Source organism: Balaenoptera acutorostrata, chromosome 14 (genome assembly GCF_949987535.1).
Source record: "Balaenoptera acutorostrata chromosome 14, mBalAcu1.1, whole genome shotgun sequence".
Lineage (NCBI taxonomy): Eukaryota > Metazoa > Chordata > Mammalia > Artiodactyla > Balaenopteridae > Balaenoptera > Balaenoptera acutorostrata.
This window is the reverse complement of record NC_080077.1, coordinates 33207639-33229708: the sequence shown is the minus strand read 5'-3', so window position 1 is coordinate 33229708 and position 22070 is coordinate 33207639. Positions and strand designations below refer to the sequence as shown.

General features: G+C 38.6%; 1 protein-coding gene across 8 annotated transcripts in view; it reads left to right on the top strand.

Annotated features, from left to right (window-relative positions):
- Positions 1-22070, top strand: part of L3MBTL3 (L3MBTL histone methyl-lysine binding protein 3) — a 120000-nt gene that overhangs the window by 85364 nt on the left and 12566 nt on the right. For all 8 annotated transcript variants that reach the window (XM_057528264.1, XM_007190838.2, XM_057528266.1 and 5 more), the window contains 2 exons: positions 3359-3508; positions 16708-16787. In XM_057528264.1, the coding sequence (XP_057384247.1) occupies positions 3359-3508; positions 16708-16787 (230 nt within the window). The remainder of the gene's footprint in view (positions 1-3358; positions 3509-16707; positions 16788-22070) is intronic.

Below are 22070 nucleotides of genomic sequence, written 5' to 3'. Positions count from 1 at the left end.
GGCACAGGCTCCAGACGCGCAGGCTCAGCAATTGTGGCTCGCGGGCCCAGTTGCTCCGCGGCATGTGGGATCTTCCCAGACCAGGGCTCGAACCCGCGTCCCCTGCATTGGCAGGCAGATTCTCAACCACTGCGCCACCAGGGAAGCCCCTGAGTCAAACATTTGATGATTGCGATATTCTAGGAAGAGCAGCATACTGTCCGTCAAAAGAAACCAAAAAATATATATTTGGATTTTTTTTCCTGCTACCACAAAATTTGAGTAGATAAATTTGCAGTAGAAATACATACACAATTTGAGGAAGAAAGAATAGAATAGAGTCCAAGATGACCACGATCTGAGTTGGTTAATATATTTCCTTTGTCAGAAACCAAGAATCGAGAGCAGGAAGAGGAGGTAGCTGTGTTTTTTTATCCTTTTGCTTTTTCTTTTCCAGGGGGAGGGAGTTTATTAAAGATGAATTTGGTTTAAACACGTTTATTATAAGACAGCCCTAAGACAGTTACATGTTGCCTGAAACCAAGGTCAGGGTCAGGCAGGGCTTCACCTCCCGTAGGGGAGCCACAGGATCCCCTTCCTCGGGCCTGTGGGCAGAAGACCTAAATGTAGCCCAGCAGTGCTGCCATCTGGGGCTTCCATCATGAGGGGTGACGTGATGGTAGATCGGACTTATTTGCAGCCTCCGTGGAATGGAGGACTGGGTGAGGTATGGAAGTGGCTGAGGGGCTGAGAAGAGGGATGAGTGCTGTAGCCCAGCAGCCTCATCCTGTGCAGATCATTTAGGAGGGGCAGGTGCTGCTTGGACCCTGCTTCCTGCCCGAGCCTGATTGTCCAGCCTTCCTGCTGAGCTGTCCAGTGCCCTTGCAATAAGTTCATTTCTGCTCAAGGTAGACTTGGTTGTTGTCACTCATATCTGTGAACACTGATTAGTACAAATATCCCATGAAGGATCCCATGAAGTACTTGAAAGGTATTGTTCAAAAAAAAAAAAATCGTAGTTGGCAATGGATTTTCCTTCACATCATTGTTAAATGAGTAAAGTGAAATAAAATAGCGTGTGCATTCTGAATAAGATGGATAAAATAGTATGCTCATTTCGCTGAGCAACTTCACTGCTGTGTGACCATGGGCAAGCAGCATCTCTGTTTGGATGTCTAATAAACATTCCAGGATGCCTGATCCTGCCCCCAAATCTTCTTCCCTCTGGTCATTCTCATCTCAGAAAAAGAAAAAAGAAAGAGGCATCCCTATTACCACCCAGTTCTTCAAGCCAAAAACCTTGAATACTTCCTTTATATCATTCCCCATCTCCAGCCCATCTACAGGAGGGATCTCAAAGGATACATGATGGTCCTCTTTACCCCCATCCCAACCACACAAATTCAAGTCACTATTGTATCTTTACTCTTACATAACTTCTCTTCCAATTCTGCTGCCTTGACATCTTCTCTCCACAAAGAATCCTGAGTGATTATTCTCAGTTGTAAATCAAACCATTATCATTTCCTTATTCAAAGGTCCTCCAATGGCTACAAATGGAACCTAAAATAAAAATATGAACTGGTGACTATGACCTGCTAGCGCCTACATAATACTTCCCTGCCTGCTTCTACACCATCTCCTGCCCTTGATCACTTCGCTCTAGCCTAGCTGGTCTGTCTTTCCCTTGCTCATGCCTGGCTTTCCCTGTGTTGTATTATTCTTCCCATTTCCTGGAATGCCTTCTTCAGAGAGGCCCTGCCTCACCACCCCCCTCGCAGCCCCGCAGTCTCTCTTACATTATATTCTGGCTTTTGTCACTGTGTGGGGTTGTCCAATTTATTTGTGTAAATCATGTATGGCCCATCCCCTTCTAGAATATCAGCTCCATGAGAGCAGACAGCTTGTGTTTTTCATTTTGACTGTGTTTCCCATGGCTAGAAAGGTAATTAGCACATCGTAGTTACTTGATAAATACTTGTCGATCAAATGAATGAAATAATTCAAGAGTGAAGTTATCTAACCATTTTAAACTTAGTTTGTCACGTGAAAAGCCTTCCGCGTAGGTTGTTGTAAAGATTAAGTAAAATACTGAATGTAGAATACTTAGCATGGTGCTCTGTATATAGTAAATGCTCCATAAATATCACTGGTTATTGTTTTTGTTATTGTTGGGTTAACATTATATACATTTATGTCAACACATGATCAAATGTTATTTACTTTCCTCTCTTGCATAGATATCAAAGTAGCATGTAAGTAAAGAAAATAAAGATTGTACTTTTGCTTACAAGGTATCTGTGATAAATTTTATAGACCATTATCAGAATCACTTGGGAGCATTTGCAGACTCTTCTCTCCTCCCAGGAGGATGTGTCAGATTCTCTTGGTAGAGGGCAGAAAGTCAGTGTTTAAAAAGTTTCCCTAGGTGATTATCAACATTCCAAATAGTACCTAACCTGAGGAAAAGAATATGCAAGACACTAATATAATTTACCTAAGTCCCAATCATTTCCAGATTTCAGGAGGCTTCCTAAAAACCAAGGGGCAAGATAGGGAGTTAGTTGGAGGGGTTGATTATGTATTGAGATAGAGGCTGCCCAGTTTTTCTGGAGACTGGAAAGCTGAGGCCCAGGCACAGGAGTATGCTGACTTAATGCTGAATTAACAGTTAGTGACCTAGATTCCCTTTGCTTGGATAACAGGAATGATCCCCACGTGGAATCTGAGAGACCAACCAGTGGTCACAGATAGAAGGGAAGGGAGCTAGATGGGTTATTATCCAAGTTGGCTTCTGGTCCGTTTTCATATTAGGGATGGGAATAACTACCGATTGATTTTTTTCCCTAGGATATCAGGTATACATATGGGCCTGGAGACAGGAAATGGGGGGAACCTCCTTCCTTTGGAGGGTAGCAGCTGTTATAAAGGAAATGAAACAGTTTGCGATGGCCCTGGGCCTGGAAGATCACTTTAGGAAGGGATCTGCTCCATCTGTCAATCACTCTGTCTCTGTCCCACCTCTATCACCAACCCTCCTCCTATGTTAAGCATTTCTCTCTTGGGCTGATGGTTCCTAGAGATATGCACAGGCCCTGCCCTTGGGCAACACAGGAGGGAGTCCTTCGGTGACCATCGCTCACTTCCAAAGACTGCATTTAAAAATCGAATGCAGAGGCATATTTTCTATCAGAATATACTTAAATTATGTTTTAAAGATAAAATATTTCATACTGTATGTTTAATCTGTGTAAATATATATATTCAGTTAAATTTTTGCATTTTATATTTTTAGCTTGTCATTTTAATTGGAAGAAGTAATTATGCTCTAACAGGAGTGTTCTTTTCTTTCGTTATTTTTTAATTTTTCATGTTTTAGTGCTGCCACCTGTCCCTACTCAGAAATCAATTTGAATAAAGACCGAATTTTCCCAGACCGCTTAAGTGGTGAGATGCCTCCGGCTAGTCCGTCATTTCCAAGAAGTAAAAGGGCAGACACAAATGAAATCTCTTCATCTCCTGAAACCAGGTAATTAAAGTGGTAATATTAGTAATATTATTAGAGGTACTGTAGTTGGAAGACTTTTTTTTCCTTAGGTAATATTAGTAATATTATTTAGAGGTACTGTAGTTGGAAGACTTTTTTTTCCTTAAGTGATTTATGTTCTGTAGTGATGTCTTCTCATACATTATTGAAAATGCACCTGACTTAATTAACGTGAGGCCGATGGTACTTATAAAAGTATGTCCAAATCAGGCAGGATATCGTATTACTTGTTCATCTTTTAGTTGAACTTGCTTGATGTTAGAAGTTTGGAAATCCCCATTTTATTTCATGCCAATTCATACTCTGAATGAACTGATCAATATTTGTATAAAAGCATCCTTTACAAAGAAGATGGTAGATTCCCTGTGAAGAATGGACATTATTTCTTTTTAGTGCTCATTATATGCCAAGTACTTGCATCTACATTATTTCATTTAATTATTAGGATATTTGTTGTACTGTATGCTCAGTCATTTGGTTTTTTGTTTTTGTTTTTTTTTTTTAATTTATTTATTTAATTTATTTATTTTTGGCTGTGTTGGGTCTTCGTTTCTGTGCAAGGGCTTTCTCTAGTTGCGGCGAGTGGGGGCCACTCTTCATCATGGTGCGCGGGCCTCTCACTGTCGCGGCCTCTCTTGTTGTGGAGCACAAGCTCCAGACGCGCAGGCTCAGTAGTTGTGGCTCACGGGCCTAGTTGCTCCGCGGCATGTGGGCTCTTCCCAGACCAGGGCTCGAACCCGTGTCCCCTGCATTGGCAGGCAGATTCTCAACCACTGCGCCACCAGGGAAGCCCAGTCATTTGGTTTTGATATCACTTGTAGAGTTGAGTTGGAATGTTTTAACCTCCGTGGATTATTAAGTAAAGAACCAAGTTTTGTCTGATGTTTTAAGTAAATGGTCTCTGCCTTTATATTAACTAAAGATATTACTAAAAGAAAACATTAATAGAAAGATGATCCTTAGCACTTAGGTTTTGGGGCTTTCTTTTATGGAGAGTTTTTAAAATCTAAGACAATGTAGTTCTTTGATTATTTTAATATTTTGTAACTTTTATTCTCATGGATGAACCAAGTGAACATTTGAATTAATAAATCTGATTCTTGGACTTCCCTGGTGGCCCAGTGGTTAAGAATCCACCTGCCAATGCAGGGGACACGGGTTCAATCCCTGGTCCAGGAAGATCCCACATGCCACAGAGCAGCTAAGCCCGTACACCACAACTACTGAGCCTGTGCTCTAGAGCCCTCGAGCCACAACTACTAAGCTCACGTGCTGCAACTACTGAAGCCTGTATGCTAGATCCCATGCTCCGCAACAAGAGAAGCCACAGCAATGAGAAGCACATGCACTACGACAAAGAGTAACCCCTGCTCGCCGCAACTAGAGAAAAAAGCCCGTGTGCAGCAATGAAGACCCAACGCAGCCAAAAATAAATTAATTAATTAATTTAAAAAATTTTTTTTTAAAAATCTGATTCTCAGCTCACAGCAGTGTTATTGGAGTAATGGCATTTAAAGTATCAAAATCCTTAGAGAAAAGCAGTTTCGCCCTATGGATTGGGGAGAACTGTAACTTCTTTAATTATCAACAACAATGATGTTTTTTGGTTTTTTTTTTGGCTGCGTTGGGTCTTCATTGCTGCGCATGGGCTTCCTCTAGTTGCAGCGAGCGGAGGCTACTCTTCATTGCGGTGCGTGGGCTTCTCATTGTGGTGGCTTCTCTTGTTATGGAGCATGGGCTCAGTAGTTGTGGTGCACGGGCTCAGTAGTTGTGGTGCACGGGCTCTAGAGCGCAGGCTCAGTAGTTGTGGCAAACGGGCTTAGTTGCTCCGCGGCTTGTGGGATCTTCCCGGACTAGGGATCGAACCCGTGTCCCCTGCGTTAGCAGACGGATTCTTAACCACTGTGCCACCAGGGAAGTCCCTGATGATTTGTTTTTCATCCTTAAAACCGTGACTAATGTAACATAAATTCATGTACCCAGCTCAGTGCCCTATAATGAGGGCATATCAGATATTGAGGAAATTTACTTTAAGACAAATAAAGTACTAATTCACATAGTAATAATTACAGAAACAGAGTTCATTGACTCACAAGGAGGTAAGGATCCCTGAAGTTTAGATTTCAAAAGCTGAGATGTTGTTTACAATTTTAACAGGATACTCTGAAGGGCTGGCAGTTTCATCTCACAGGCTTTTCACTAACTTTCTGGGCTCTGGGCTGGATACCTGGGTCCAGTTTCCTCACAGCAGAAAGACCTAGTTGGTTTAGATGATTTTTGCGGTCCTTTTTAACTCGAAATATTTGTAAGAAAAGAGTAATTTTTTTCCTTTCAGTTTTATTGAGATATAACTGACATATAGCACTGTGTAAGTTTAAGGTGTGCAGCATAATCACTTGGCTTACGTATATTATGAAATGATTACCACAGTAAATGAACATCCATCCCTTCATGTACGTCCAAAAAAAAAAAGAAAAAAATGTTTTTTTCCTTGTGATGAGAATCTACTTTCTTAGCAGCTTTCAAATATACCATCCAACAGTGTTAACTGTAGTCATCATGCTGTACATCTTTAGGACTTATTTATTATTTTTTTTAAGTTTTTTTTTTAATTTTTATTTATTTAAACACTATTTTTTATTTATTTATGGCTGTGTTGGGTCTTCGTTTCTGTGCGAGGGCTTTCTCCAGTTGCGGCAAGTGGGGGCCACTCTTCATCGTGGTGCGCGGGGCCTCTCACTATAGCGGCCTCTCCAGACGCGCAGGCTCAGTAATTGTGGCTCACGGGCCCAGCTGCTCCGCGGCATGTGGGATCCTCCCAGACCAGGGCCCGAACCCGTGTCCCCTGCATTGGCAGACAGACTCTCAACCACTGCGCCACCAGGGAAGCCCCAGGACTTATTTATTTTATAACCGGAAGTTTGTACCTTTTAACCGCCTTCCTCCAATTCCCCCTCCCCCATCCCCTGCCTCTGGTAACCACAAGTCTGATCTCTAGAAAAGAGTGGCGTTTATAGTCGATCTAACGGTTCCAGGGATCTGTCTTCTGTGAGGATGTGAGCGTGGTTCTTCACATCATCACCCGTCACTAAGGAGACAGTCTTAGAGATTTTAAGGTTTCTGTCGTAACCCATGGCACATGTTTGATATCTAAATAATTTTTACATTACATAGATTTTTAGCCCCTCCTGTCTTTTGATTCAGTGAATTCTAACCTGCCATTACTTCTCTGTGAATTAATATTTACACTTATTTGTGTTAAAGTTAAATTGCTTCAGGGGTACCAGGATTTGGTAAATGAGCGTTATGTTATTCATGGTTTTGTAGACTTTGTTCAGATTTCTTCTCGTCTTCAACTTTCCAGGTTAACTATTTTTATTTTATTTATTTATTTACTGGCTCATTTATTTATTTATTTTGAGGCTAGTAGTAACCTGAGAGATTTGATTAGTTATATGTTGTCAAAGGAAACATGAGGGAGACAATCCCTTAATGATCCCAGACTTTTTAAGGTGAACATTTTTGACCGAGATTTTTTTTCACTTTACTTTTTATGCTAAGTATTTTTAAGAAATGATTACAGACATCATGATATTTCAATCTAAGCACTTCATTATGCATAAAAACAACATTTCCAACATAGCCAAAATAACATCGATTTATTTACTTTTCTAAATATAGATTTTATTCTTTTAAATTTTTAAAAATTGGCTTCAGATTATTTTATTTTTTTTCTTCTCCAGGCAGTCACTAGTTCTCAACAACAATCAAAATGATACATGGTATTTTAGATATAAATGATCATGGGGTAGCAACACAGCAGATGTTAACAAATGAAAGGTTGTTAACAAAGAAGTCTCATCTTAAGGCTTGAGGATGGTTGATTTAATGTCGAATTAATAGAGTTGAAGTTATCTGGCTTCTTTGCTGTAAGTGAATCTGTATGAACATATTTAATTACTTTTTTCTTTTTTAAAATTAAAAAAAAATTTTTTATTGAAGTATAGTTGATTTACAATGTTGTGTTAGTTTCAGGTGTACAGCAAAGTGAATTAGTTATACATAGATCCACTCTTTTTTAGATTCTTTTCCCATATAGGCCGTTTCAGAGTATTGAGTAGAGTTCCCTGTGCTGTACAGTAGGTCGTTATTAGTTATCTATTTTATATATAGTAGTGTGTATAGCAAACATAAAATTTTTTGATCACTGATTCTTTCACCTGGACTTAAGAATGAAATCGTGAGCTGTGCAAAGCTCTGAGAACAGTGACTAATAAGCAATAAGCCCTCAATAAATGTTAGTTTTTATTAGTGCTGTTGCAAGAGGAATAGGTTGCTTATTTGTTTCACAATATTTATTTTATTTCAGAGGAGCAAAGTAAGGCTGGCCCTTTTTTTTTTTTAATATTCCTAGGTTAAACTTTGAGTAGAGAGCACTCAAACAAGATGATTCTCATAATGTCAGATTACGGTCTCTCCTCTTTTCCCATAATCATTGCTCATGTAGATGGAATTTCCTAGTCAGGTTTTAACACATTTTCTTTGCATCCTTCTTAACAATTTGCTAAAAATTGGTTGCCAGACTCTACTTTTTTCCAAAAAAAAAAGGCATTTGGCACAGCAAGAGACAGTTGCACCCCCAGAAGCAGACCTTGAGACAGAGATTTGATGGCAAGTGGTTTACTTGAGAGGTGAGGAAAACGCCAGTAGGGGAGAGGAGAGGTGAGACCGGGGAGGGAAGACAGCCAGTAGAAGCTTCATTGTCACACCAGCTACCACTGTGGGCAGCGGGAACACAGCCCTGCTGGCGGCACTCTGGGAGGCTGTGTAAAGCACACATCTCAGGTTTTCCCACCGTGGGGATGAGGGAGCTGAGCTATTTTAAAACACCAGCTCCTCTTCGGTCACGGAGCTAGGCTGCCAGGGGAGGAGGGATGAGTTAATTTCCCAGCATGTCCCCTGCTGCACAGCAGGCAGAGCAGTCAGGGCCCCAGTAAATCCTGTGGGAAGGCAGAGCAGGTGAGAGGTAGCTAGGAGTCGGCCGCTGTGCGCTGAAGGGGTAGCATGTGGCTAGGAGATATGGGCCAGGCCCTGACAATGTCTGCTGCACCAGCCCATTCACCCATTTCAAATGCCAGCCGGTCCCCAGAGTGAAGTGTGCTGGCATGGCTTGTGATCCAGGAGCAGACGTAATAGGGCCAGATAAATGAACAATGCAAGGAATATGTGTGTCCTTTTCATACCATAACTGGTATTTTAAGGGCCAGTTCACCAGCCAGCTTGGGATAGACCCATGGACAACCAGTGTTCCATAGCAATGCTTCCCAAACCTGACTCCACGTCTGATTCCCTGAGATCTCTAAAATTCAGATTATGGGGCCCAGCCCAGCCTGCCAGAATCTTGCAGGCTAGAGCCTTAGGAGTCTGCATTTAAAAAATTCACTTGGGATATCTTCCTGCTTAAAATTTTCTGCGACTTCCCATTACCCTTGGAATTAAGACCCTAATTCTGAACATGGCCTACAAAACCAGTGTTACCTGGCCCCTGCCGAACTCTCCAGCTTTTTCTCTACTAGGCTGTTTTTAAACTTAATGCTTCAGCTACCTTGGTCCTCAAACATTCTTTTCTCTCTACCTCGAACCCCCATTCCTACACTTTCCTAGTGAGTCTCTTACCTCTCAGGCTCCAGGTTAACTCCCGTTTCCTTAGGGAAGCTTTATCTGATCCTCCAGACCGTGGGTCAGATTCCTCATTATTATGTGCTTTTGTGTCACACATCCCGACACAATTGACAATTCTGCGTAAATACTTTCTCCGAGTCTGTGTACTTTGCTCGGTGATAAGCTCCACAAGGGCAGAGGCCACGTCTTCTGTGATTCTGAGACGCCCTCGGCACCGAGCACACTACCTGGCACTCAGTGAGGTTGGAAGGCCACCATGAATCATCCACCAGCCTTCAAAGGAGACGTTATCAGTCACATAACCTAAGAGGCAACTGCTTCATAACCTTCTTTTTATTCCAGTAGAACTTCCTACTTTCTCAGCTTTGTAAAATCCCCACACTGGATATCTAAGAGGTGAATCCCCCAAACACATACCGACACTTGTATAAATTAGGGCACTGTTTCCCAAACTGTTGTTTAACTACCTGCCCACTTAGAAAATGGTACTGCGGAAACGACCACATTTGTATGACACAGAGGGCTGCCTCTGGCTGTCAAGAGCCCCACAGGCGACAGTATCTCAGAGCACTGGTACCCAAGGGTTAGGGCATCCTAGCTGGGGAGCTCTGCCCCACATTAAGAGGGCTCTACCCTGAGTCCTTCTGTGGGTGTGCTGAACGCTTGGGTCTGTTTTCCTACAGAGACTCGTCAGATGGGTGGTCAGCTGATGAATGAATTCCCAGTGTGTATTTAGATAGAAATGTGAGGATGTAATCCTCTCCCAGTTATCCATTCATTCATCAGATGCGTAAGGAGCGTCTGTGTTGCGTCTAGAGCTTTCAGTGAGATGTTTTCCTTACTTGGGAGAGCAGCCATCTCTGCCCTCGCCATGCTCCTGGCAGCAAGATGGTGAGGCTGGGCTCTGCCAATCAGTGGAGGAGCTTTTCCTGGGGACCAATAACCTTAAGTCTCTATGTGTCTACAGCTGAGTAAAAGAAAGTTTATTTTTCTCTGTCTATCTGAATAAAACCTGTGGGTTTCAAACTTTGTTTTGCATCAGAAGCATCAGATGCTTGTTAAAATCCAACCTTGGAGGTACCATCTCCAAGATACTGATTCAGAAAATGTAAGCTGCATCCCAGTTCATTTTTAACAAGCATCCCCAGGTGATTGGATGCAAGTGATCTATAAACCAGGCCTTGAGAATCATTACTGAATATAAAGACCCTTCTCCGGAGTAATAGTTCACAATGTGTTACCAAATAGAGAACATCGGCGTCTATCCCACATAGTCTTATTCTCATGAAATATATTCTACAGATGCTTGTAATTGTGTTTCTAAATTAGGTGCTATCGCTATTAAAAACTACATAATGTTTTAAGGTTCCATGTTGTTTCCACCTGCTTAGGGATAACCACAGAAGTACAATAAAGCATTTAAAAAATACCTGCTAATGCTTGTATTACCTTGCAAGGCAAATGCCCATTACTAACCTATATCCAATGAAAAAATTCAATTCAGTTCTTTATAGGCCATTAAAACAGCTTTTCAAGTTGTAGGTCTAGTGTTTCTACTCTCAGAATTACATGGAGCAGTTACAGGAATTGCAGCTTCAATCTAATTTATATATTTAGGATGAATCATATTTGCCCATCTGTACCCATGAGAAGGGCCCTGTGAAACAGATGGGAATACAGGCTAACATAAAATATGGAACTATAAGCATGTATACATCTCTTTATTTGCAAAACTGTAAAATCTAGTAGAATAAAATTAATTTAGAGCCAGAAGTTCTTAAAAGATTACAAAAGTTAATTAGGAATCTTCAGAAACTTTGTTTTGCTTCCTAAGGTTTTCTGGTCCTGAGGGCTTTGATGTTGACTACTCAGAAAGTTCCTTTAATGACTGGGTCATTCCCTGCCTGTTGTAAAGCCTCTTCCCCCCTTCTGTTGATGGGCTGCCAGATACAGATTAGGAGCTGTGGAAATTTTCAAATATTCCAGTTCTTGGGAATCTGAGTCAAATCTGTGTCGTTGGTTGTGTGCACCAGGGAGAAGCTGGGTTTGGGTTAAAACACTCGCAGTCCTGATGCCAACTGCTGTGACACAAGGCAACCATTCAGAGCGTAAGGAAGAGATGACCGTGTTACTGCTGATGCCTGGGAAGTTGTTAGAACAATATTGTAACAGAGTCTGATTTTTCTCTCCTTGAATAGCACTTATTCTTGACTCAGGAGACTCTTTTATAAATAGTAGAAAAGCAACGATATCTGTTCTTTTTCATATGACAGCAGCATGAAAGCAATGCAGTCCTGCTCTTCTTATGCTACATGATCTTTACTTCCCAGATCTCACCTTACTGGTTAGGGTTTTTCATTTTATAAGAGAATTGATTAATTAATTGATGAATTCATTTTACTGGGGAGTTTCCTTGGCATCTTGATAACATCCACTATTATTTACTTACTCATTATATTCCTTTCTTCACTAACATATGTTCCTTATGCTAAATTTTAATTCAATAGCCTTATTAATCAAAATGTTTTATTCGTAGTCATTAGATAAATAGTAAACTATGCTTATCTCTCCTGGGCTGTGTTTATGAAAACTCTATTAAAACTATTGTTCATGTATAGTCTCAAAAGGGATTTGGTTATAAAAACTCTTTATTCGAATGTTAACTGTAGACATGGAAGTTTTAATTGCACTGGTTCTATTTGCCATCTTTTCCGAATCCCTTTGAAGATGGTGACCTCCTTGTCCTGAAGCCATTAAGCACAGTTTGTAGGGGGCATTTTGGAGACAATTCAGGTTCTCTTTTACAGTTCCTCTAACATACAACCTTGAGATTCCCATTCTCTGATTTTTTACCTGTGAGTGACCTCAGCCCAGAATTTTTTTTTTCAAAATGCTGGGGACATGCAAAGAGACATCCTTTTAACATTCAAAATAGGAAACGCTACATTTTTTTACAGCTCTCAGTACATTCACTGTGTTCCCACTTGTTCCTGGGGAATACAGGTCCTCTGCAGCTCTGACAAAGCCCCTATGAGACTAGAATAAGCTCTTCTGGAAAGAGAAGGATGGGGTGGTTTTAAGGTACGAGCCAAGCCAAACTCATGCTGGAGTTAGAGAGCTGGCTGAAATCCCTGAATTGAAGCAAAATAGTTGTTTCATATTGTTTCAATATTACTTTTAACGAACTGATGACTGATTGAAACATAATGGGCTAGGGATTGTTTTTAAATGAAAAATAAAATTGAAGAAACAGCTGTTGGCATTCAAATGCTATCCTGTTACTATGTATTTACTCTTCTAATGTTTGTTTCACTAATATTTACCACAAATCTCATTTGAGTAAGATCGTAAGACATCTAAAGCATGACACATAATTACAGAGAAAAAGAGAATGCTGACTCAAAAAGAAAACATTTTTCCATTTGAGTGTATTCCACTGTCTTAATTAAAAGCCTAAAGAATATTCTTGAGTAAGATTTTAGTTATGATCATATTTCAATTCAGGCTAAAGAAATGCTGAAATAAATTGGTTGTTGAAAATTCTAAAATCCCAAGAGAAATTGCTGTGTTCCAGACACTCTTCTAGGTGCTTTTAGCTATGTTAGATCATTTAACCCTCATAATGCCTATGTGGGGTAGGCGCTATTATTACATCTACATTCAGCAAACAGACCTCTCTTGGTTACAGGTTACACAGCTAGTAAGTAGCTAGGCAGTCTGACTGTAGGCTGGCTCATAACCATTACTCTAAAGGTTGTTTTAAAACTTGAGGAAAAACAGGTTACTTAAAGAAAATAGGTGTCAGTAGATAATTTTATCCTAAAATATAAGTAATTCTTAAATAGTAATAGCTGCCATTTATCATGCTCCTACTTATGTGCCTGGCTGTATGCTAAGCACTTCCTATATATTGTTTTATTCAGTTCTCAAAAAGCCTGTGAGGTAAAGGATTTATCATCCTTGTTTTACAGAAGATGCAGCTGAAGATTAGGGAAGTTCAGTAACTTGCTGAAGGTCATATAGAACTTGTAAGTAGCAGAGCTGAAATTTGAACCAGGACTATTCACTTTCAAAGACCATCAAGACCACTGCTGGGCTGCTTTCTCCATGTTACGATTCAGCTTGTATTCCCTTCCTAAACAAAATTGTTTGTAATGAAAAATGTTGATCAAGAGGAGAAGATAAAGGAGTTTTAAAGTGAGGAAAATTGTCATATTAAAATACAACAAAAATATTTTTGCTTGTCATTAAAAAAAAAAATCTGTCAACAAGCATATCTTGTACTCTGTTCCAGAGTGTGTTATAATATTATCACAGAGTTTTGACATTGTGATATAAACATGTTTTGTTTATAATTGGAAGACTGTGCAGCTAGAATAACTTTTTGCTTGGGAAGTCGATATCCTAGATAAAGCATTTCATTTTTGCATAGAGAAAGAAATTAATCACAGTACCTATTCAGTGAGAATTAGTGAAATTTCTAACCTTATAGGTGAGAGAAATATTGGTTGCCCAGTTGAGAAAGTGATTTTTATTTTAGATAAAATATAAAACAAGTAAGAATATTAGTCAGATTCCTCATTCCTGACCTTATCAATAAAAGACAGTTTGAAAATAAGATTATGACACCAGAAGGCAAGTTCCCTTTAACTGCATGTAACAAGGATATTTACTGTATTCTGGAAAAACACAAGGGTAAAAAAACAAATAATAATTAAATCTAATTATAGATTTTGGTGTCAGTAAGATCTGGTGCTATACTTGCCCTGAAAATTTGAGATTAACCTCTTTAAGTTTCAGTGGATATAACAACAGAACCTTCTTCCAGTGACTGTTATGAAATATTGGACATGTAAAGAACTCGGCCAGTCTTTGGTGCATAATATGTTCTTAAGTATGTTAAGTTTTCTTATTATTACTTCTTATTAATACTGTTTCCACATTTCTGGATGTGCTTGGTCAGGATTCTGTTACCTTCAGGGGTTCTGTTCATCCATCTGTTTCGTAATACCCCTTCTAACAGACTATTCTTATTGACCCCACCCCAGCTAAAGGAAGCATCAGAACCCAAAGGGGCTTAGTCACTTTTAATTTTAAGGAGTTAGCAAAATCAATTTATTAATTGGAAATACAACATTCAATGAACATTTCTTGCGGAGTCCTGCATTGGAATTGTTTTTCGGTGAAGATAAATATCCATATGTATATATTCCCAAGTTTATATGGGTTACATTTAATGAAATATCATGAGTTAAAGTAAGGAAAGTAAGAACTGAACACGCTTCTATAGTGAAGGAACATGAATATACGAGCAGAAAGCTTCTTTTTTGCTTCTCTTCAGCGATGGATTATGGCACGTTTAGGATGAAGAAACTTTTGGGGTCAAACGTCTTATTTTCCTTTTCTATCTCTGTTCCCTCCTAGAAAATGATCCTTTTCCTACATTTCATAAAATAAGTCATTGGCATCGTATTTGGGCATAAGAATACAGAAGAACTTTCCTCATACTTAGGTCTTATAGCTTTAGTTTAATAAAGTTTACTTTAAAGGAAAATATAATATGCATTATTGAAACCACAAACATGTAACTGTTAATTATCAGTGGACAATTTCAACCATGAAAACTGAAATATACAGAAAATTCTAAGATATAATTTTAGCCTTTGGGCTCAGTTTGGTTTTTTGTTTGTTTCTTTGGGTTTTGTTTTTTTTTTTTTAACCGTTCATTAAAGCTTTTAGGCAATCTACATTAATTAATTGGGAATTTATTTTCTTTGACTCCGAGAAATGCCAGTTTTAAGTTATGTCACTCTAATGTGTGATTGTTTCTGATAACTATTAATATAGCCATCCACAAACCACTTATTTCAGTGGCCACAGTACATACTGGGATAGATTTGTGGGCTCAAAGATGATTATTTCCAGTTTAATATGAAACAAGTTCAGAAGATCACATAAGCTAATTTTAGCATAATAAGCTGATTTTAACATGTAATTACCAAGTCTAACTTCAACACTGTTTACAGAGAAGGCAGTTTTCTACTATCACTTCAACTAGTGTCCTTTCTCCAGTTATCAGCGATTTTCTTATTTGTTTTCACTATACCTCCATCTCCCCACTTTCTATGGAGTAAGAGCCTCCATAGTCGTTAATTGATCTCTCTTGGAAAAAAATTTTTTATTGCATAATGACGGTGATTCTTCCCATTCTCAAATAAACAAGTATTCTTCAGCAGTTGCGATAAGTTGTTTTTAGTATGAAGTAAGCCAGGGAGCTCAGATTCCAGTGAAATTTCATGTGTCCCTGGAAATGATCTTTCTAAGAACTAGTGAACATTTTATTTATCTCATGCTTACTGTGTTGGCAGCATTGTGTTAAATTATTATTGTTACAAAAAGCGAGTAAATTAGTGCCTTGGTAATTAAGACTATAGAACTCCTTTATATTTTGTTGGGATATTTGGTTTCAAAGGTATTATCCCTTTTCTTATCACCAACAGAAGTGTGGTCTGAGTCTTCAAGAAACTAAGGATATATTTGTAAAGGTAACAGCATTTGAAACAACAGAACATCATAAGTACAGAGTATTATAGAGTATTATAGAGGATTTATTTTGAACCCTGAGAACGGAATACATTAGGTTAAAATTTTTAAATCCCTGAAGTTTAGTTTTAAAGAAAATATAAGTAGCCTGTGCCTGGTTTCCTTTAAAGCCATTTTTGTCGCTGACTTCAGGGTAAAGCTCTGAATTAGGATTGGAATGGGTCCATTCCATTTTAGAGCGTTCTTGGCATGGTTAGATTAACATTAGTTCATTCCTGGTCAGAAAGGGGTGGAATCAGTTCAGCCTATGAATTTGACCTGATTAAGCCAGGAAAAGCTTCCTAGAATTGAGTTTGATTCTCCTGGGCAATCTCAGCCTCAATCTCAAATTCTGGAGCTGAGTAGTATATAGTGACTTGATTAAATGGTATGGACTTTAAAACCATTTTCTTTGTTAAAATTGTAGTCTTACCATACAGGACAAGTAAAATTCCTCATGAATACATGTCCCAATTTGAAGTTGAGCTATTCAGTAGCCACATTTTCCAGAATAGTTAACCTTAATACCATTCTTAGCTTTAAAATCTTTCTGAACAGTAAATGAAAATTGATAATGAGGAAAATGAACATTTATAGGTGTTTTTAGTATTAATTGCTTTTTAGTAAAACCAAAAATCCTTTCTAACATTTTAATGGTATCATTTGTTTCTAAATTAAAAAAAAAAAAAAAACAGTTGCTGAGGTGCAGTGTTGAGCCATTCCTTTCTTTTTTTTTCGTACTTCAATTTTTATTTTATTTTTTTTTATATACAGCAGGTTCTTATTATCTGTTTTATACATATTAGTGTATATATGTCAATCCCAATCTCCCAGTTCATCCCACCACTACCACCCACCCCCGCTTTCCCATTTTAAACATTTCTATTACAAAATATTAAAACACCTATTTTTCTCAGAGACCAGCATGCTGATGAGGTCAAAGAAGACTTTGAAGAGAGAACAGAGAGTGAAATGAGGACATCACATGAAGCCACAGGTACCCATAATAATCTCATATTTTGATGGGTATTACTATTAATACTCAACAATCAAAACTTAACTGGAATGTAGCAGTCCCTTTTATATAAGATCAACTTTGTTTGGTTGGTTCTGTTACCACAGGCAATAAAAGTTTATTGTTCAGGATAAATTTGGTGTATACTTCATAATGATATGGATTCATCTGTGACCTGTATTTACAGTCTCTTTCACATATCTGTACAATATTGTATATAAAGTTTGGATAAGGCATTCTATTTGGTCCTTGTCGTAAATTTTTTTGATATTGTTGATGTCATTTGCTTCATATGTTTCAGACTCATCTCAGAATGTGTTGAAATTCAAATAGAACTAATATGGTCTTAATCTAATACCACAAAATGAAAAGGAAATTGCTTGAACAAAAGTTTTAAGTTGTATTGGAGAAAGTAATTTGTCTTACATCTTTGCTGAATAGACATTACAGTGGTTTAACTGAACAATGAAGTCGTAATGACTGTTACTTACAGTACAGATGGTATTTATACTTTACGCATAGTGTTATAATTATTATTTATTTTTTATAAGAAAATGTTGTCCCGATTATGATTTTAATGATTGTCCCTGGGACTTTGCTTGTCATGTGCTTTATTTGGTTTAGACTATTTATAAGATTGTAGAATGGCACCTAAGGACTGTTTGCCTATAATGACCTATTCCATAAGTGATGCTTTGATTTCCATATCTGATTGTCATAAAGCAGTAACTTATGATTAATTTAAAAGTTATATTCTCTGCTGTCCTCAGCATGTTTTATGGTGTTTAATCTTTCACCACATACAAACCCTTCAGATGGCCAGGATTTGCATCCCTGATCTACCACCTGCTAGCTGTGTAATCTTGGACATTTCATGGAATACCTTTCAGTGCTTGTTTCCTTATCTGTCCAGAAGGTTGATGATGGTAACTCCCTCCCACAGTTGTTATGGGGATTGAGTACAGTAACATTTGTAACTTGCTTAGAACAGTGCCTGGCACATAATAAGTGCTATAATGTTTCTGGTCATTTAGAAAGGAAGAAAAACATTTAATTTGCAAAGCTTTTGTCATCCGGGTATATCGGGTTCTTAATCAAAGGCTTCAGCCTTTCTTTGTGAATGGTGGTTAGGAGCACCGCCTTCATTCTCTTCTCAGCTCCACCAGTACTAGCTGTGTGGCTGGCTTTGGGAAAAGTATTTAACTCTCTGTTCCTCAGTTTCTTAATAGTACCCACATCACTGGATTATTATGAGGAATAAATGCATCAGTGGCCAAAGTATTAGCTGCTAGTGGTAGTAGAAGTAATAGCAGAAGTAGTAGTAGTATTGTGAAATGAGTGTCTATTGCATGGAATTATCTGATCATTGCAAGGTTTAGATAGATTCATAATAAAATCTTCTGGGCTCTGAACTTTTTGAGGGAGTAATAATTTGACAACCTTTTCAGTTTCTTCCTAACTTGGTGATGTAATTCACTTTTCATTTTATTTGCTGAGCTGATTCTGATAATTTTTTTCTGAAAATAGTCTAATTAATGGAGAATTTCAGGTTTATTAACATGATATGCGTGGTGTTCTCTCTTCTTCTGTGGTAGTTTTATGTCTTTTCAAACTTTGTATATTTTTATCCTATTTTTTTTTATTTGAATTGCCTGAGTTTTTCTGTTTTACAGTTCTTTCCAAAGAAACATTGCTAGGATCCATATATAACTCTTTATTATTTTTGTCACCCATAAAACCTACAGTTCAATATACATATTTTACTTACTGTCTTATTTTTCATTAGTGAAAAGGAGCCTCATAAAAACAAGCTGCTTTGAGAATTTTTGCACATATGTTCCTAAGTAAGATTAGCATATTAATATCTCATCCAGTTTTAGCCTCCTAAAATGAGTTTGATGACTTCCCTTCATTTCCAAATTTTTGAAACATTTTATGTAAAACTTTCATAAAATTAATTTTTACTGTAGTGAAATCATGTTATGATTGTCAGCTTTTATTTAACTGCTTTCTTAGCTTTAGATTTCCTTTCTTTCCTTTTTTTTTTGAAAATTTTTTCCAGATTCATGTTGTATGGAAAAGATTTGAATTTCACTTCCTGACCTTACCATTTAAGAGTTTATTGGTTGTCTTTCCCTGGACCCCACGATCCTTCAGTCCAAAATGAGATCTTATGGTGTCTGAGGGCTCCTGTATCTTGGTGATGTTGGTGATATCTCAGATCCTAGTCAGTGGGTGGATGTGTTTAGTTTTTTCTGTCCTCCTGCCTCTCAGGTCTCAATAGAGCCATGACCTAGTGTCTCCGATTGGGCTCTCTGGAAACAGACGTTGAGAGTGTTGTGTGCAGAAGGTTTTTGGTGGGTGCTCTTGGGAACGATACCAATGAGAGAGTGAGAGAAGCAACAGTGGGCAGAATGAGCTGTGATGCAGTTACAGCAGAAGCCTCAGTCGATCCCATAAAGGAGCTCCAGATGACCCTTCCGAGTTATCCCGAATTTAGGCATGAGGACCAGGCCTTTGTACTGACCAGTCCTTGGATGTTGGCTGAGAGGAGCCGTGTCCTTGGGCAAGGAGCCCCCCTTTGGCTTAGGGCAGTTCCTGGAGAGGGAGGTAGCTCTGAGGCATCAGCAGTCAGCAGGTAGGAGAATGAATCTCTGGGTTCCGAAGCGGGAGCCCACCACAGTGTGCACTACACCTAGCTAGTCATTTGGTCTCTGACTTTCCTTTAAGAAAAATCAAACAGAACTGAAGAAAACTGAACAACAAACCAAAACATCCTTTCACATAGGTGGGATTAGGCCCAATTCAATCCAATTTTTTGGTTTTAGACAATGAATCTGGCTCCTAAATTCAGTCTTCTTTCATTATTTTGCCTGAGATGTCATGCGCTTTATTTACTTTTTTTTTTAGATCCAGGATTTTTTTTTAATCCAGAAAAATTCCTTCAGTTATTATTTTTATTATTACTTTTGTTCTGTTCTCTTTTTTGATTGGTAGTACCTTTTACTCTTGGGTTAGATCCAAAGGATGATATTCAAAATATTTAACAACTGGTTTGACAGCCAACATTGCACAGGACAGTTAAAACAAACACCAGCCTTAGTGCTGGAGCAGTTTGGAAGCTCCCTGCTGTACTTGGTTGCAGCATCTTAGGGAAGTCCCGCAAGGGCCTGACTGCTGAGGGTGGAGGGGACTGTTACCAGCCACTATGGAAGTAGTTTAATATTTCAACAGCTTATGCATTTTTTGATATTCTAGACATATTTCTCAAGTTGCAATGTCTTACTCTAGCTCTGTCAAGTCTACTAGTTACTGCCTTTAACATGAATTTTAATAGTGGTTTTTATTTTCCTTTAATTTCCTGCACTGGCTTGTTTTTTTCTTTTCATAGCCTGTTTTGTTTTGTAGAGGTCATGTTCCCTTGTGCCTTACTAAAATCATGAAACTCTTCTGTCAATAAATCAATGCTCCTCTCCCAGTGTTTTGTAGAACTTATCAGAGGCCCCTGGTGATTGTTTTTTATTTTATCATTTTTGAGTGCAGAGAAGTTTCCCCAGGTTTTTTGTGAAGAACACTTACCCCTCAATGCTCCCATTTGGGTGCCAGTAGAATTCCTCTTTCACACCTGAGCCTGAGGGTCAGGTAGATATGCTGAGCCTCGTAGGTGCTCACCAGTGTTCATTCACAATGCCATTCGCCAGTGGTGGAAGCAGCCCTTCCCAGATCTGGCTTGGCTGGGGGGGTGGCATAGGGGATAGGAGAGAAACCTTCTTGCAGTTTGTGCACTATTTAGTATAGAGGAGTCTGAAAAGAAGCCACCCTGTATTCCTTATAGCTAGTAGGATTTAAGATTCAGTAAGCCCATGAGAACTATTTTGTTTGGAGTCTTAGAGCAAATTGATTTTTAAAAACACTTCCCCCTAAAACAACATCTTCCTACCTTGTTTCTTCAGTTAGTTCAATTTAATTCCATACAATATGTGTAATTATGAGGCTTTTTGATTTTTTGATGATTGCCACTGTGCTACCGAATTTGACCTTTGGGGACCTTTACTGAATACAATGCATCACTTTTTTCTTCTTTTTCTTTTTGTTGGCTTCTGTCTCCTTTGCCTGAAAGATAAACTAGTTCATTTCCTCCATTGTAGGAAGGCCCATTAATAAAGGATCCTATAAATAGACCTTCAAATTTAAACTCCTGTATTCCTGGGAAATGTGTAATTTTCTTTTCCCTTCTGCAAACATTCTCTCTCACGGGTGCTGATACGCAGAAAGAGTTGAATTTTATTTTGTAATGTACTAGATTCTCACTTGCAAAATCAGGCTTGCTTTTTGCTTCCATAGCAATTGGTTTTTATTTTGGTTGTTAACCTTGAAATGATCCTCAAATATTTTTCACGCCTGAGTTTAGGATCTTGGAGCTAATTTTATCCACATTCCTTGATGTTGTGATCCATTTATTTTACCCAATCATTGTTATTGTTCATCCTTTTTATATTTAGTCACCAGTTAGTAACTCCATTAAAAAAAACTTGGTTGACAGATGTATCCCATTTCTTCTGGCTTTTTTTCCTTTCACATTAAGAGCATTTTTTTATAGACTCATGGAATATTAGCTTAAAAGAGTCATTGACTCCTTTTCATTTTTGCCTTTTTATATTCAGTATACTCTCAGTGGCATGCCTTTCTCTCAAGATAGGAATAAGTTTTCCCATTTGCTGCGTCTTTACTATATGTCAGACACTGGAATAAGCATTTTTTTAAATATCATGTTATCCTTACAATGATCCTGTTACATTGATTTAGCCAAAATTTAGAGCTAGTTAGTGGCAGAACAGGGACTTGAATCCATGTGTATCAGACTCTTAAACTCACCCCCTTGACCATGACCCTATACTTTGTTATTAGGAGACAGAAGATCTAGGGCCACTTTCTGATACTTCCCCTATCTCACAGGGTGGCTTTGGGCTTTGCCCTATCTCACAATGTGTTTTCCTCATCTTTGGGATAGCTACCTCCTAGCATTGTTTTGAAACTAAAATGAAACAAGGCAGCTGGAGATTCTGGTCTCACTTCTGTCACTGGCTTCAAGGGATAGGAATGAGTCCGGACAAATGGTAAGTCATGCTGTGGCTTGTTGATTTAGCATTGTTCAGACTTGGAAATAGGAAGCAGAGTGGGATCTGAGTCCGAAAGCAGCAGGGAGCAGCATGAAGAGTACTTTTCCTTTTCTCTGGATCTTGCCCTCCCTGTGGTTCTACTGTG